This window comes from Cololabis saira, chromosome 23 (genome assembly GCF_033807715.1).
Source record: "Cololabis saira isolate AMF1-May2022 chromosome 23, fColSai1.1, whole genome shotgun sequence".
Classification (NCBI taxonomy): domain Eukaryota; kingdom Metazoa; phylum Chordata; class Actinopteri; order Beloniformes; family Belonidae; genus Cololabis; species Cololabis saira.
In genome coordinates, this window is record NC_084609.1 from 24801732 (window position 1) to 24819695 (window position 17964).

The 17964-nt window shown below is 40.6% G+C and overlaps 1 protein-coding gene across 1 annotated transcript in view; it reads left to right on the top strand.

Moving 5' to 3' along the window:
* Window positions 1–9330, top strand: part of LOC133424156 (mucin-19) — a 30308-nt gene extending 20978 nt beyond the window's left edge. The window contains exons 28-39 of the mRNA XM_061714606.1: window positions 983–1124; window positions 1364–1480; window positions 1720–1886; window positions 1992–2230; window positions 3918–4104; window positions 5049–5253; window positions 5368–5516; window positions 5597–5666; window positions 7096–7205; window positions 7311–7342; window positions 7443–7575; window positions 9224–9330. Of these exons, the coding sequence (XP_061570590.1) occupies window positions 983–1124; window positions 1364–1480; window positions 1720–1886; window positions 1992–2230; window positions 3918–4104; window positions 5049–5253; window positions 5368–5516; window positions 5597–5666; window positions 7096–7205; window positions 7311–7342; window positions 7443–7575; window positions 9224–9330 (1658 nt within the window). The remainder of the gene's footprint in view (window positions 1–982; window positions 1125–1363; window positions 1481–1719; window positions 1887–1991; window positions 2231–3917; window positions 4105–5048; window positions 5254–5367; window positions 5517–5596; window positions 5667–7095; window positions 7206–7310; window positions 7343–7442; window positions 7576–9223) is intronic.
* The last annotated feature ends 8634 nt before the right edge of the window (window positions 9331–17964 follow it).

The window sequence follows — 17964 nt, forward strand, 5'->3', positions numbered from 1 at the left end:
CAAAATTAAATTGATAACTAGGGATGCCCCAATACAGATACTGGTATCAGTATCGGGGCCGATACTGCTGTCATATACTCGTACTCGCAAAAATGATCCGATACCACGTCGTTGTTGTTGTAGTTACTGGTTAGTGACTCTAGGGGGAGATGTTGAGCCGCCCCGCGGCTCCCCGGGTGAGCGTGCAGCCTGGCGGCGGAGCAGCCGCTGAGCCGCCGCTAAGGCTAAGCTTAGCGTGGTGATGAGAAGAGAGTGATACCCGTGAGTGAGACTGGCAGCACCGTTTCAGGCAAGATAGCGATAATTAATGCAGCGGGATGTCAGCAGTGTGGACATATTTCAAAATAAGGGACGACGACACAAGCAAGGCAGAATGCAAGCTACGTGCTGCTAAGGTGTCAAGAGGAGGAAAGGAGAATACGTCGTTTAATACCAGCAACTTGATAAAACATCTCAAGGCGCATCATACAGCTGAGTATACAGAGTTTGCTAATGCTACTGCAAGACCACAACAGCCAACATTAGCTCAGGTTCTGCAAAAGCGACAGGCAATGGAAAGAGACAACCCGTCCCAACAGCCGTGTTGGGACGCTGTCGGCGCGGCACGTGGCCGGGGGGCTGCAGCTCCCAGCACCACTGGAGGAAAGCCCAGCCGGGTTTTGTTTAAAATAGTTATTCTACTCATTTTATTTATTTTTATTAAATTTATCTGTTGCAAATAAAACCTGTCTTCCAATTCATTGCATTTTTCATTGCATTTTTAGCCTAGTTATTTTTGTGGTAGAAGTATCGTATCGGTACTCGGTATCGGCAGGTACACAAATTAAAATATTCGTACTCGGTGTGAAAAAAATGGTATCGAGGCATCCCTATTGATAACAAAAAACACCGAAGTCTTAGCCTCACACTGTCTGCAGAGAAATAAAATGCAAAAATGTTCCACCATCTTAAAATAGTAAACTCCTCTTTTTTCTTGGTACAGGCTGCTACCCAAGGTGTCCAGAGGAGGCATCATATTACGATGAGAATACTGGTGCATGCACCACATTGAGGAACTGCTCCTGTTATTTCAATGACACTGTTGTTCCGGCTGGAAAAGTGGTAATAATAAACTCCATTTGGTGGTAAGTTTGACATTTTCTTGCTGTACATCTTTTATTTAATGTGTTACCAAAAAGTGAAAAGGTTATTGGGTTTTGTGTTAACAACTGAATATGTCTTACAATTTCATTTCAACCAGCATCTGTGAAAATGGAACTATTAACTGTAGTAAGTATACAATCATAATTCAAAATTGATCATGAAAATATTTGATTGAACATTTTGCAAATACCTGATCTTACCATCACTTCTGCTCCAACAGGACTTCCAACTCCAACCCCTACGACAGAGTCCTCACCATTTACCACGGCCACTACTTCATCGTTTACCTCTATGACTATAACACCAAACACAACAATACCCATCTCTACACCAACAAGTACATCTAAGTACTATCTAAGTACTTTCACTACGATGCCCCCTGCTTCTTCTGCACCAACTACTTATGTTTATCCAACAACCACAGAGGGTGAGTGTGCTTTGTATTTGTTAACATAACACAACTTTCAGACATTTTCACAATACACAAATGACTTAAACCATCCTCTACTGTCCTCTGTTCCCTCTTCTGCACACCACACCAGGTTGTTACTGTATAGACCTTAAGATGAAGAAAAGCTGGTCCTGTGGTGAGACGTGGATAGAGGACTGCTTTGAAAAGCTCTGTAAATATGGGAAGATAGAGTTAACTCCAGTGGTTTGTCCAGAGTCTGCCATTCCCAGCTGTCCCAGAGATCTGACCGTTAAGGTCACAGATGGATGCTGTGAAACATGGACCTGTGATTGTTAGTGACATCAGTGATAAAGCTAGCTTTGCTTTAAAATAATCTAGTTTTCTTATTTTCTGCTCATATCAGCTTACAATGATCCCTTCCTTGCAACATTCCCAGGTCGCTGTGAACTATACGGGGACCCCCACTACATTTCTTTCCAAGGTGTAAACTTTGACTTCCTGGAGGAATGCTCTTACATCTTGGTAGAAGAGCGGTCACCACGTTATCATCTGATCATCGCCGTGGAGAACGTTAACTGTGTCCCGGGTTTCAACGGCTCCTGTGCTACAGGCATTATCCTGAAATATCAGAACAATACAGCAACACTCAGAATTCACAACTTTATTGGTGTACAGGTAGGACGTTTATTTTGTTCCTGATTTTGTGAGCTTGGCTAACCAACAAGTCAACAAGTTTTCTCCACTGCATACAATTTTGGATGTTTTTTTGATGATGGTATGGTTATCACCACAGGCTGTGTAAGAAGAACTGGAAGCCTCTGTTTTCTTTTGTACTGCACAGCATCATTTCACAAATAGAAAGAACAAGCAGTCGTGGGAAGGTTCTGGAACACCTTATTTCAGTCACGGTTTAATATTTCAGCTTAGATGGCTTAGTTTGTGTTAACCTGTGATGGTAATTAATGTTACTTTATATTAATTCTGATCAAATTTGCCCAAACATCTTAATATTAAGTGTTGCTACCGAAACAACATCCAAAATAAGCACCGCCAGAGCAGAGACGATGACTAGCAGGGCTTCACTTGACCCACAGTTGACCCAACCAACCTTGCGTGCTGATTGACTGCACAGCAGATGTTAGCTTGGAACGGTCCTAAAATGATCCACTGTGGGTCGCTGCTTCTTCAAACGATCCATGACGGAGGCGCTGCGGAGCTGCTGTCGAACATTTGCAACCTCCTGCTTCCAAGTTGCCTTGGTGGGGTCTAGCCGATGCCCAGTTATCACTAGCTAGCTAACCCACAGCCAGTCACGGCAGTCTGTTAGTCCAATTAATTAGGAATGACCATTCTCTGTTAATCCTGGGAAAACCATAGGTCCGACACCATAGTTTACCTTTTGAAGTTCTGTGTTGAGGTGGAAGTGCCATGAAACAATTCACCACCAAAACGCTAGGGTGTATCGAGTTTCAGGAGAATCTTTTAGGAAATCCCTTTAAACTCTTGGCCACTTCAAAGATGTTACCTTCCAGTTTTTGTTTTATCAGTAAGAGAGGACACTGTTGAAGTTGGCTGATTAATAATTTTATTGCAAATGTAGCATTGAAGACAAAAGAGAAGACTTGCGAGGAGGTTATCTATATTCACTTTGAACCAGTTTGGCAGAAGGGACAAAGCAGAAGAGTGAAGTTCTGGAAAATATGCAGTAGAGACCGATTACAGCCCATGGAGTCTGTGGGGGGGGGGGTTCTGTTGATGTACAGGCTCTGTGTTGTGATGTTTAGGGCTCTATTCACACCTCAGAGGTCAATACAGTGGTTTGTAGCTAAAATGATAACAGCTATAGTCAAAAGACTACGGTTCTAATTATACATGCTTTTTTGTGCTTTATATAAAAGTTATATACATTCTTTGGTCCAGGCTGGAGATATGCTATTTCTGGTGCATAGTTGGACATTTTAACATGGGGGGCCATGACTAATTTTTGAAGCTAGCCCCTGGTGGTAGGTCAATGAAGTGCAACTTTTTTTACTTCTTTCTTGTGTTCAACCTGGAAGTTAGAACATAGTTGCTTGATTGTCGCCTAAGTCACATGCTTTGCTTCTCTCGTTGGTTGTATTTCTGTCTAATGTGTCCGCTGGTACTGCTCCTGGGAAATCAAATTAGAATCTAGAGGAACCAGTCTAATTCCTTGAGAAAATAAGGATGGAAGGCCGGGCTAGATTTTTGTTTACATATTGCCAAAATATATGTATTTTCTGTGATATATTTATTTTTCCAATATTGAAAAATCTTGCTTCTCAATGTCTTAAACTGTGTTTGACCAAGAGGGATGGTTTCACGCTGATCTGATCTATCTCAGGCCACTCTGAACAATGAGACCATACAGCCACCATACGAAGAAGCTGGGTTGAGGTTTGAGACCACAGGATACGAAGTCTTCGTCCATCTCCCAGATATACGTTCCTTCGTCTCCCTCACTCCTTCATATACCGTGGTGGTCAGTGTGGCCATGGAGCACTTCCTCAACAACACCCAGGGACAATGTGGTACGTTTCTGATGGAAGATTATGGTCTACAAGGTGTAAATTAATGTGTGTTTTAGACTGAATAAGTGTTCTAGATTTGAATGTATTTGGTGCCAAAGCTGCTTGTACATGGAGGAGGTCTGTATGTCACCTATTGGACCAAAGACGTGTCCACAAAGGGCCTAAACAATGGTGAAAAGGTTTGGGTTTTCAAACATTTGGATGTTAATGTGCACAACACATGCAAAGTACTTGACATTGAAAGGTCATTGCAGAAATCTTGAACTTTAAGTCTTCTACATAAAAACATGCATTACTTAAGTAAATCTTCATTTTTATATTAAGATCCGGAAGCTTACATAATTCATAGATTTACAGTCCTATCCTTTAATCAGTTTCTCTTTTAGCTATACAAGTTTCTGCGATGGGAGAGGCATTTCTCAGCCGGCTTGCAAAACTGTGTAACTCCTGACTGATGATGGCACCACTACCCTCATATGTCGATGCAAAAAAATAATGCCAAATACTAAAGTAATTTATTTTTTATTTAAAATTGAACTTGACTGATGGATAAATTACTTGCTTTTTTAAGCTTCTGGCATAAATCATAACTGCTGTTCCACTAAATTGATAGAGTCAGGGCCCCTACAGACAACCCAAGGTCATTTTAACTTTGCAAATGTATAAAAAGTATTTAAAAAATTACTTTTTGTGCAGATATTTCCATCCACAGACAGGTGGCCATTCTTGGTTCATCCTTAGACACATAGAAATTTCTAAAAAAACACTGAAGGAAACTTTCAAAATTATTATCATATGATATTAACATACACTTAAAGCCTTTTTCATTATTGAACCAATTAAAAAAGCATTTAAAGCTCTTGTACAATGTATTGTATTTGGTGTACGTTGATGTGGAATTTCATGTATTCTTCACTGAGCTGCACATGCTGCCTTCCTTCCAGGTGAGTGTGGAGGTGCATCGTGTGTCCGTAGAGGAGGGCAAATAGAAGACGACACCTGCTGTGATAAGACGGCTTATGACTGGGTATACGCTGATCCTCTGAAACCAGCCTGTTCACCAAAAAGTGTGCCCTGTGGGGCTGGACCATCTTCAGCACCCCTGCCACGCTGTCTTCCGAACCCACTGTGTGAACTGCTGCATCACCAGTAAGCCTACATACACGTACACTCCAGTTTGGAATTAGTAGCACTAATAAAAGCTGTGATTGCAGGGATAACAACCAATAAACCATCTTTCCTCAGCGTGTTTGCAAATTGCAGCAAACATGTGAATCTGACACTTATAAAGAAGAACTGTGAGTTTGATGCGTGCAGAAACCTCAATGCTTCTTGCTCTTCTCTGGAGCAAGCTGCTGAGATGTGTAAACCTCCCTGCATCGACTGGAGAGGACTAACTAATGGAAGCTGTGGTAAGCACCTTTAACTGAAAAATTACTTCAATCAAAAACTAAGATTTGCACTAACTTAATTATTTATGGTGATGTTTCAGATGTACAGTGTCCAGAGGGACTGGTGTACAAAGAAGGTCAAAATAAGCTGGATGACTTCTGCTACGGAGGGTTTGGAAACTTTACATTTGCCAAATAATGTGTTTGTGTGTTTCTTTCAAGCAGTACAAAGTTTTCTCATGTGATAAATTTCGGTTTCGGTTACAGTTGCAGGGGCACTTGATTGCTTTTAGGAAGTATTGTCCATCTCTCTTGGACTCTTGGACTGATTATTGGCAGAAACCAAAGTGACTTTAAAAAATCTCTTCTTGGTTGTCTCTTGTGACAACTGTGTATTGCTATTTGGTTCTCTGCACCCATCAAAAACAATAAAACAAGCTCATACGGCTGCAGTGAACATAATAAACAGAGGCCACTAAGAGACTCAAAAAAAGTAATGATGGAAGTGAAGATGAGAGGATGACCAACCTAGAGACCGGACAAGGGTACAACACAACCCTGATTTATGTTTATACATCAAACTGAAAATGTATTCCTGCTGAAGCCGGGAACTTTAGGTCGTAATCTCCATCGTAACCTGACCTCCACAAAAATTTAACTGTGTTGGGTCAATCTGTTAGTGTTACATTTCTTTGTTCGTATTTCCTGTTACACCTTTTTCTTTGTCATTTTCAAGAAAGATTCTGGCAGTCTCAGGAAAGGTTATTATTGCTCAATCTTTTATTAGCTCTAATCTTCATATAATATGCCTTATATCCGCCGATGATATGTCTGAGATACATGAAGGAAAGGAAAAAAAAGCTCAGTGCTACAGAAATATATATCCCACAGTGCCACCTAGTGGTGGAATCACAGAGTGACACCAACAACAACAGATAGGTATAAATGCTAATTACGACCTATGTCTTGTCCTGATTTTCCCCTCTGGGGATCCATAAAGGACTATTTGATCTTATCTTATCTTATTTGATCTTATCTTATCTTATCTTGTATATACTGTATGTAGTTGCTACATACCACCCAGTAGCCAGTGGACAATAATATGACAATAAGATGTGCAATAATATAAGATGTGCAATATCTGCCAATCTGCCAGTCTACCTCACAACACTCCACCTGCTTTTTCTGCACCGTTTCTTCTTTCAACCAACTGTGTATACTGTTCATATTCTGTGATTATACATATTTTATATATATTTTTATATATTTTTTATTCTGACTCTTCAGTCTTCTTACAACCTCCCCTGCATGTGTGTGCTAAGTGTACTGCTGCAACAAGATAAGTTTCCCCACTGAGGGAGAAAATAAAGGATATCTTATCTTATCTTATCTTATCTTATCTTATATACTGTATGTAGTTGCTACATTGAAGCCTAACTTGGGCTTTAAACAGTGTCATATAAGTGACCTAACCTCCACGCCTCTAGGGGAACCTACTGAGTTTCTTTGTGCTGCTTTAACATCCAACTAAATCCTGTTTAAGTGCTTAGGTTGCCAAGATATTCTTGATTTGTATTCCTCCTCTGGATTGATTATTTAGGGTACGTCAACCAGGAGCCCCCCTCGTTAAAATGAGGGCAGGCTGCTTCTGCCCCAACGGCCTTCTCAGAGCAGGAAACCACTCCAATGTTTGTGTGAATGACTGTAACTGTGAGTACCACGGCCTAGAAGGGTGACCCTTAATCTGTCTGGTGTTTTTACCTTCAGTCATCTTCAGGGAAATGATTGAGTTTGAACCTTTGTCTTTCTCCACAGTCTGCAAAGGAGCTCTTGGTGAGCCTAGACTGGTAAGTAGCCTTCTCTCGTGGGTGTAAAATAAGTTTGGATGATGATATTTACGCTGTACAGCCTGTACTTTTAGAAAATAGTCCTGTGTCTGTTTTCCAGCCTGGTGAGGTGTGGTGGTCCAATTGCCACATGTGTACCTGCAACAATCAGACATGTACTGAGGAGTGTGTTCCCAGCAACGCTGTGCCAAAAGCTTTCCGTGGCCGTTACGGTGATTGTAACGCGACTTGTGGTAAGAACGGGACTTTTATTTATTCCTATTCGTGGAGACATCAGGATCATATGACAACATATAGACATAGTCGCTGTTACACTCTAATATTTTGCTGGAGGGCGTTAATCTTTGATTACAGCACACATTTGCTGAATCATCATTTCAGAATTGTTTATGCAATGCCACATAATTACTTTTCTTTCAGAATTGCATTGCATATTATAACTAAGTTTTTTAAGCAACAGATATACTGTGGCAGGGTCTTAGAATAATTGTGCACAAGTGATTCACATAAAATTAGTGAACTGAAGCGACGTTGAAGAGAACGGATGTGAAAGACTTAAAGATCATAGAAGAAACAGTTGCTTTAACTTATTAAAAGTATCATGAGGGTTACTTGGTGTTGACCACAGTTTTTTTTTTATTTATTTAGTCTTATTTTGCCTTCATTTTTGTTAAATAAAGAGTGGTACAATAAAGTTATATGATGCTATTTGTCTGAGGTTTGGGTTGGACATTTTCCACCATCAAAACAATCTTGTTTCTGCTACTTTCAAGCCGCAACGCACGCACGCACACCTAGAAACCGGAACTGCCCTGAGAAATGTTAAAAAAGGTTTTAAGGCAGAAACTGGTTTAGATCAGTCGGTCCTCCTCGGTGGAAAGGAGTCTAGCCGAGGCTACTGTAGTTGGGAGAAACTACTTCTTCATCTGCACTTTTACATTCTGGAATAAGGGAAAATATATTTTCTGATATCTGAGTTACCTCAATAAGTCATGCATGCACACTCATATCTCATGCTTCGCCTACATCATACTCCCAGTCATACCCACAAATGTCATGCACATATCTTCATATCTCATATTTATATGTCAGTACACTCACATCATTGCACACATCTCCATATCTTGCACATACGCAGAAACAGCATATTCCAGCTTTCAAATAGATGTTTCTTCTTTATTAACCTTTATTCATCCCACAAAGGAAAATTATTTTCTCCTTGTAACCCATCTCTAGCAGTGGGCTGCCATTTCTATAGCACCCAGGGAGGGATTAGTTAGGGTTTAGTGCCTTGCTCAGGGGCCCTGAGCAAGAACCTGAGCCTGGGTCCTCCAGACCCGAGCCCACGTCTGCAACCACTGGCTACCCAATAATTTCATCCCTCTGGGTCATAGAAACATACTATACAATCACATGATCTGTCTTGTCGTGAGAAAAAAAAAAGATTAAACATTTTAATTACTACAGTACTTTTTTCAATTGTGTATATTTTCTTGGTAAAATCCTTGTTTGTTTGCTTGTTTTTTGAAGTCATATGTGGCAAAACTTGACAGCCTTTCTTCAAGTTGATTCTTTTGATTAACTTGACATTGACACAAAGAGCCATTGATTAACTTGAGTAAATCAATGGCTCTAGAAACCCATAGAAACAAGAGCTATGCAGCATTTAACTGTAATCTAGAAGAAAAAAAAACGGACTAAAAGTTTCCTAATATTTCATTTTTAAATTTGACTCTTTTTCAGTAAACACGACCTGCAGTCTCGATGGCAAGACATACATGGTACATTCGTTCAATCCTATATTATTCTCTTGATAAATGATCTAAATGAGCCTCTGTGTTGCCCAGTTTCTTGCTTCCACATGTCTTGTCGTCTACGTAGGTTGGAGACAGATGGAGAGACGTGTCTCGTCCCTGCAGCTCACTCAGCTGCACCAGCGAGGGCCTTCAGATCGAGACAAAGGTCTGTCCCACAGAGGACTGCTCTGAGGTATGCAAAACCCTAGAGAAGGGAAATTCTCTAACTAAGACCAAGAAAATCACATTAGTCAATAATGTGTGTGAATGAAAATTAAATTAAGCCCCACATAAAGCTACAGGATTTAATTAGCTTTTCATGCAGATTGTATCTAAATTGAAATCTATATAATTATTGTTTCAGCATCTTGTTATACGTTTTAATATTAAAATTTGTCAAAATTTCACACTTTTGTAGCCGTGTAACAGTAAATGTCAGCAACAACACTACAGCTGCTAGTCTGGCACCAAAACACACTTCAGAAGAGCTTGACGAAGCAATTAATGAAAACGTCTGTGGATTTTCTCTCCAGGACGACAGAGTCTGGGATGAGCAACACTGCTGCTTTACATGTAATTCAGTCCAGAAGAGACATCTCACAGGTTCGTGGGCCTACAGTTTCATTTTATCTAGCCTGCAAGAGCATACAAAGATAAGTATGCGCATAAAATGGGATTTGATACTGTTTTAGACACAAACATGGACCATAACATGTCCTACAGTACCTTTTGATTTAATTGCCTGCGCCATGATAGCATCTACTGACTGAATGGTGTCAAATTAAACCATTTGTTACAGCAGTTTTGGAGTTAATTCATGGTTTTGAATCAAAAATGTCCAAGAAAAGAAAAACTAGTGGAGAGGGAAGTCAATTTAAAGCTAGACAGGAGGTAAAAACATGTTTCTGCCAAATGGAGACAAGCCAGTATTTTTTTAAATGGCCTGAAGGCCAATTTTTCTGTCAATCATCTGCCAAACCTCTACAATAGTTATCAATTTATACTGTGTCTACAGTATTATCAATTGTTAGAGACAATTAATTGCAGATTGCGCATTACATAATTGCAGAGGCTATTATGTAAAATAATTCACTTTTAAAAAGTAGATACATTTAAGTAGTCTTTCAGTTGCTATGCAACCGGCCCTTTCACCTCTAGGGTTGCTGATGTGGGCTAGGATTAAACAGTCTGATGATCCTGGTATAGAAGAACACAAATGCTGATAACAGCAAAGTTCAGCGACAACCATTATAGAATATACAATTTTGAAAAAATACCATATCAGATATTAAAGTTGAGGAAGCTGTTCCTGTTGCAGTTCAGTTTGGGCTCCTGATTTCTTTTTCTTTTTTAAATAACAAAGGGACATTTTTTAAAAGACTTTTTAAAAGACTTTTTAATGACTTAAGTCACAAGTTTAGATGAAATTAGTATTTGGTCGAAATTCCTTTAAACTATAAAACCTGGCTTAGAAGTTCCACTTTTTTTTTTTTTTTTTAATTCTCGCAAATACTAGCAACAGGCCAGAAGCCTATGAGCCAGTTTTCTCATCATTGTTGGAAGCTTTGTTTTACTTTTTTTTTTTTAAACATATATATGATGGGTATTCCACTTTGCATCTAATACGGAGGTATGTTGGAGGTAACGGGCACATTAAGAGGCTTCCAGGCTTAAGCCCTAACGTTTTGGCTGATGTTGCTTCAGTCCCTCCACAGAGCTTCCTTCCATCATAATCCTGTCAGTTCTGTGAAGTGCAGGAATAACTGATGCAGCAAGCAGCCTGTAGGGTTGCAATAATGCAATAAACCCTTAGACGAAGAGCTCTGATTGCTTTAAATCATAAAACGGAACACCAACTGCAGGTTCACAGGCATAATACTGGAGGAGCACTGGCGGTAGCTCAAACCTGACCCCACACAAACACACCTGTCAACTCCAATTACTCCCCATTATAAACATGCAGGACAAACAACCCCACAAATCACACGTACAAGGCCTTACACATCACTATTTACAAACTAGGAACAATAAGTCAAAACCAATCTACCCATCAAAAGTATAACACATGATTACACCAATCATAAACTAACATACAAATCAAACCTAAACTCCAGAAAACGAACCGAAACAACTCCTTCCCTCCCCTTAAGTCCACTTACAGCCATGCATGATGGTCATCAGGGTGTTTTCCCCGGCTGGGCTCCTTGGCTGCAGTCATGTGTGCATCCATGAACCTTCCCTAGGAAGCATCTCAAACAGAAAGGAGTTCAATCATGCCCACATAAACAAAATAAACAATGTGCATTTAAAACAATTGATGATCTGATAGATTTATTTTAAAATACGCAGATGACTGTTGTTGTCAGTTCGCTGAAGGACAATGAAACCTGTCACAGTCAAATCATACATGACTGTCCAGTGGTGTGATGAATCCTTCCTGCAGATGAACATCTCTAAAGCTAAAGACATGCTAATTGATTTTAGAAAAAAAAACCCTAACACAAGAACTGACAACTATAAAAGGTCGGATAGTGGAATGTGTTGATAAGTACAAATATCTTGGTACAGTTATTGACAGTAAACTGACATTTGAGGCAAATTGTGAGGCTGTTTATAAAAAAGGGTAATCAACGTCTTTTGCCTGAGAAAACTGTCGTCTTTTCATATCGACAAAACCCTGTTGATCCTGTTTTATTGAGCTTTTATTGAATCGGTTTTATCCTTTTGCATGGTGTCTTGGTTTGGAAACCTGTCTCTTAGAAATAAGAATAGTCTGAGCCAGATAGTGAAGTGGTCCAGTAAGATAACGAGAGAGCAGCAGATGAATCCGGACATGCTGTTTTTCAGACAGATACGAAGGCTGTCTGGATCTATTTTAAAAGACACCTCTCATCCACTTCCAGCTACTTCAGTCAGGACGCAGATATAGAGTACCAAAATGCAAAACCAAATGTTTTAAACATAGTCTTATACCCACTGCTATAATGATCCTAAATAAATAGATAAGGTTTTGGCCTTTTATGAGGTTATGGTTTAAGTTCATGTTGTATGTTGCATGTATGTACTGATGGTTTCTTGTTGCTGGACTCGCTAGACCACCTTATGTAAGGCAAATTTACCTTTGGGTACAATAAAGTTGAACTGAACTGACCTTTTAGCCTCTAGTGAGGGGAATGCTTAGCTGCTCCTCACACAGCCCCACAGCATTATACTGCCACCTCCATGCTTTACAGTTGAAACAGTGTTCTGAGGCCTGCAAACCTCTCACTTTTTCTTTCAAACGTAACCTAATTGTGACTAAATAGTTACATATGATCCAAATGAGTTAGTGTATTTAAATAAATCCACATTTGACTGTGCTCAATGATGCCCCTTAATTTATTAGAAACATCTAATATCAAAACATCACTATGTGGAGTTCCCAGAGCTAAATACGGTCTATTGGGTCACCAATCACTTTTTACTTTCTACATTGGAAAATGATAAAAATGACCTGAAACAAATGTAAAAATGTCTCGTCTGAGAAAAGAAAGAGCGCTTAACTGATCTAAAACTAGAAAACTGTCCCCAACAGAAGAAAAAAGTTTCATCTTTAACCCTTAGAACTGAGAGCATTTAGGCTGCTTTTTTCTCATTACTACTACTAAGGTTTTTTACCCCACATTTCATTTTTGCATCGAGAAACTTTGTTCTTATCCTGTATCCAGTTATCCTCTGTACCGCTCTTAAACATTTAATTTTTTTTTTTTTTTTTTATTTAATTTTTTTTTTCTTATCTTGTCTGCACACATATTAATGATTGATACCATGTAGGTAAAAACCAAAGGCATATATATGTGCATTATTGCTATATTTAATATATATACATATATACGCCTACATACGCATACACATACATACATAAATATATACATACAAACCCAGTGAGTTTTTTTTTTTGGGGGGGGTGGGGGGTGGGGGGGTGACATCCACTGCCAATCCAGGAAGCAGGAACACACGGAGGCACTCGTCAAGCACTGAAAATCTGCAACAAAAACCACAAACAAAACACAAAACCAACAAAACCAATACGGAGCCGACCAAAACACAAGCAGCAATCAACCCAAATCACAGTCTGAGCTAAGCTACCGCTAACTAACCCCAAAAACTACAGAGCGAGCATGCAGGTATGCAGGTGAACAAGCCTGTGTGTGTGTGTGTGTGTGTGTGTGTGTGTGTGTGTGTGTGTGTGTGTGTGTGTGTGTGTGTGTGTGTGTGTGTGTGTGTGTGTGTGTGTGTGTGTGTGTGTGTGTGTGTGTGTGTGTGTGATAAACCAAACAAAGCTCGACCTGAAGTGTATCTATAGTGGGGGATGGGGGGGCTCTTAAACATTTCAGACATCATTAACGTCCTAATTCTAAAACTTAGATTCCTCTTCTTGCTCTGCTTATGCTTCATTTTTCTGGGTCACTGGACTTTACCTCCTGTTCTGTCTGTTCTCCAGGCAACCAGACTTGTGCTCCCAAACTGTACAGTCTTCCCGTCACCATGGACAACTGTACCGCTGTCATAGAGATGCCGGTGTGTGAGGGTGTGTGTGCGTCTCGGTCCAGGTGAGAACAGATCTGGCTTCACTGACCAGCAGGAGTTGTTGTTCAGTGAAGCTTCATCCTCCTTGTTGCATACCTCCACTTCCCATCTCTTTCCTGTCCTCTTTCTCCCTCCGTCCGATCCAACTCCCCTCTCTTCTGCACCTCGCCTCCAACAGGGTGGTGGTCCGCGGTTGCCTGAGGGTTGAGCAGGACTACAGATCCTGTATGGAACACGGATCAGAGATGAAATCAGTGACTCTGCACTGCTCTGACCTCACAACCAGACAGCACACCATCCGGCACATCACCAGCTGTGTGTGTCGAGGATGCGACACGAGCTGAACAGTAAACACAGCATCAAGTTCACTGTTTTTCAATATATCTTCTTCATTATAAAATCTAAATCTAAAGTCTTCAAATTTGATGGATGATTGAAATAAATATCTGTGTTGCTCTTTCTTCAAAGTAAGAGCTTAATTTTGTTCTAAAATGCTATTTTCACCTCTTATTGCTTGTATTTTGGTTTTAGAGACCTTTGTGGAATAAAATAATGATAAAAAACAGAAGAACATCTTGACATTTTCAGAGCTCAGTGACCCCAAGAATGTTAAGCTGGAGTTAATTTCACCTGGCACTCACTTCACGCTCACAAATACACAATTAGGCCAAGTTATTAAAATAGTCTTCTTCTTTTCAATTATACTGAACTTTATTTGTAACACGATAAAAGTGAAAAAAAAAATACAAAAGTGGAAATTTCATTAAAAACACAATGTGTAATAATAATAATAATAATAAATTTCATTTATAACGCACTTTCCATTCGGAGAATCTCAAAGTGCTACAAGAGGGGAAAAAAAATAAAATAAAAAAATCATTGATCATAGCTAGCGTATGCTTTGTTAAAAAGGTGTGTTTTCAGTCCTCTCTTAAAATAGTCAATTGTCTGTGGTTCTCTCAGCTGGGCGGGGAGGGCATTCCACAGTTTAGGGGCAACGGAGCAGAAGGCCCGGTCTCCCATTGTGACCAGTTTAGTCTTGGTGGGTTTGAGGAGGTTGTTTTTGTTCGTTGAACGGGTGCGGGTGGAGTGCTGAGGATGAATCAGCTCCTTGAGGTAAAAGGGAGCGTTGCCGTGGACGCATTGGTAGGTGAGTAGGGAGATCTTGTATTCAGTCCGGGAGGAGATGGGGAGCCAGTGCAGTGAGTGGAGGATGGGAGTGATGTGGTCGTATTTGCGCATTCTCATCAGGATCCTAGCAGCACTGTTCTGGATGTATTGGAGCTTTTTAAGGCTCTTGCTTGGGATCCCGATGAGAAGTGCGTTGCAGTAATCGAGCCTGGAGGAGACGAAGGCGTGGACCAGTTTTTCTGCATCTTTCGGGGACAGGATGGGGCGGAGTTTGGCTATGTTTTTGAGGTGGAAGAAGGATGTTTGACGGAGGTGATTGATGTGGGCCTCATAGTTGAGGTGGGGGTCCATTCTGACACCCAGGTTGGTGATGACGGATGACAGTGGGATATCCTGGCCAAAAAAGGTGATGCATGTGATGGGAGATGACTTAATCTGGTGTGGGGTGCCGATGAGCATGGCTTCTGTTTTGCCGCTGTTGACTTGTAGAAAGTTCTGTTTCATCCACGCCTTAATCTCCTCCAGGCAGATGGTGAGTGTGGCTGAGGATGACTCTGCAGCAGATGGGTCCAGTTTTATGTATAGCTGTGTGTCATCAGCATAGCAGTGGAAGGCCAAACCGTGTCTGCTGATGACACTGCCGAGGGGAAGCATGTACAGGGTGAAGAGGGTGGGGCCAATGTGTGATGGTTATAAACAGAGGTGGAAAAAGTACAAAAATATTGTACTTAAGTAAAAGTACAAATTTTCTGCTTGAAAATTACTTAAGTAAAAGTAAAAAGTACCCATTAAGAAAATTACTTAAGTAAAAGTATAAAAGTACCTCAAATTAAATATAATAAAGTACCAAAAGTACATGGTGTAAAATGTACTTAAGTACAAAAGTAAAAAGTAAAAAGTACAAAATACAAAATTCAAAGTACAAAATTATTTTCAAAAGGATTGCAAAGAAATGAAGAATCCAAGAATTTGCTTACAACTCTAAATAATGGTGATATTATTCTGACCCTTTTAGCGTTTGTTTCCATTAACCCATTTTAATTTCGTCGGCTTGAGCGTCGGCTGCCGCTCAAGGCTGATTTATGGCTCCGCGTTACACCAACGCAGAGCATACGGCGTAGGGTACGCGGCGAAGCGCACCGTACGGTGCGCTTCGCCGCGTACCCTACGCCGTACCTTACGGCCGTACCTTACGGCGTAGGCTCTGCGTCGATTTAACGCGGACCGATAATTCAGGCTTCAGTCTTCATCGGTACTCGACGCGACGGCGGTTCCTCCGGCCTTTCCGGCCCGCCTCTGCGGCGCAACTCTCCCGGGGGCTGCGGCTCCTTCTCGGGGAGGCCGAGTCTCCCCGTCTGCCCCAGGTGTCTCGCATGGATCTATAATATTAACGGTATTAAAGGTGTCTCGTCACGGACCCGCCGCCGGGGAATCACGGGCAATTCACTCGCCCCCCTTCCTTCCCGTCCGCCTTATGGTCCGCGTTAAGTGGACGCACAACTACGCCGTAGGCTACGGCGTAGGGTGTGCGTCGCCGCGTACTCTACGCCGTAGCTCTGCGCCGGTGTAACGCGGAACCATAAATCTTTAATTTGTAGCGAGTAACGACGTGTCCAATTTTAAATGTAGCGGATTAAAAGTACAATTTTTCCCTTGAAAATGTAACGAAGTAAAAGTAAAACTACAGAAAAATGAAAGTATCAATAAAAGTACAAATTCTCAAAAATCTTACTTAAGTACAATAACGAAGTACTTGTACTTCGTTACTTTACACCACTGGTTATAAAACTAGATGGCTCATTTTCAGTTGTTTTTTGTGAAGGGTGTTTATTTAACTGTAGCTGTGAACAGTGCAATAGCCTGTTAGCTGATCTGTGACATCATCAAGAACACAATGATCCAGCTGCAGAAAGAGAGACACCCGTTTTCCCCTCCTCCAAACTACCTTCACCCGACTTGTACTTGCCAAGGACGCAAGTCTGGACTTAAGTTCTTGGTAACGGAGAAACGGCCAATGCAACGGAGAAAGGACAGAAATGTCTCGACAATGATGTGAGAAAGTTTCCAGTCCTTCAGGAAATGACTTCTTCAAGTTGTTGCTGCAGAAGATGGATCTACAAACTATTGAATATCGGGGGTACTTAGTATTGCCCACTTTTTTCTTGTTTCATTTCTTTTTCCTTTTATGAATAATGGCATAACAGAGACATCGTTTCTTTGTTGATTCAATAATTTCAATTAAGCTGAACTATGCTGCATATTTAGTAAACACCAGTTATGATTAAATATCACAGTACAAATTTCTGTTGTTTCAATATGAGTGATAATTTTCTTACATAAACCTTTACACAAACTTATTGAGATATTTGAATGAACAAAAGGATGTTAGACAACTACAAACTGCAGCAAAGGCTGAAATGTGGAGGTGTTTTAACAGCGGCCTGCAGGCGGAGCCAGATAGCAGAAGCTTCAGGAGCTGAACCCAGAGAGGAGAGCAGTGACCCTGCATCTGTTTGCCTTATTAGCACACAGTCTACCCGCAGGCAACAAGCAGACGTCCAGATTTAGAAAAACAAGAATGTGCTTAGCATGAGAGAAAATTATTATTTCAGGTAAAACCAGATCCCTAAGTGTTCTGTAAGATTAAATACATCTTCAACAGATTTCTGTGGTGCATGAAAGGTGGCAGCACGCACAGCAAAAGTTGCGGTGAATGTTGAAGTTTGTGAAGCTAATACTGGAAATATAAAAAACAGTCAGTTTTGTAGGTCTGATCAAAAAAAACCTTGGAAACATAACATTAGATTTCATTCTCATCGAGGGACAAAAAATTATTGCTTTAAGGAAGCACATGCCGTGAACTGGAGAGTTTGTGTGACTTGGAATCACACAAATGAATATTTACAGTTTGTAAGTGTGATAGGTTGATGGGATGTGCCGTACTCAGGCATTAAGACAAAGAGAGAAATCCATTGTTTGGTACTATCAATAGGACAGGAAGACTTTGATCAGGCCGAGGAAACACCCTGCCTTACAAAAGCTGTTTCTCTGGGAGAGGAAAGCATTTCACTCTTTAAAACAAGCAATCCAACAGAAACAGCAGGCCGGTACTTGTACAATAAACTT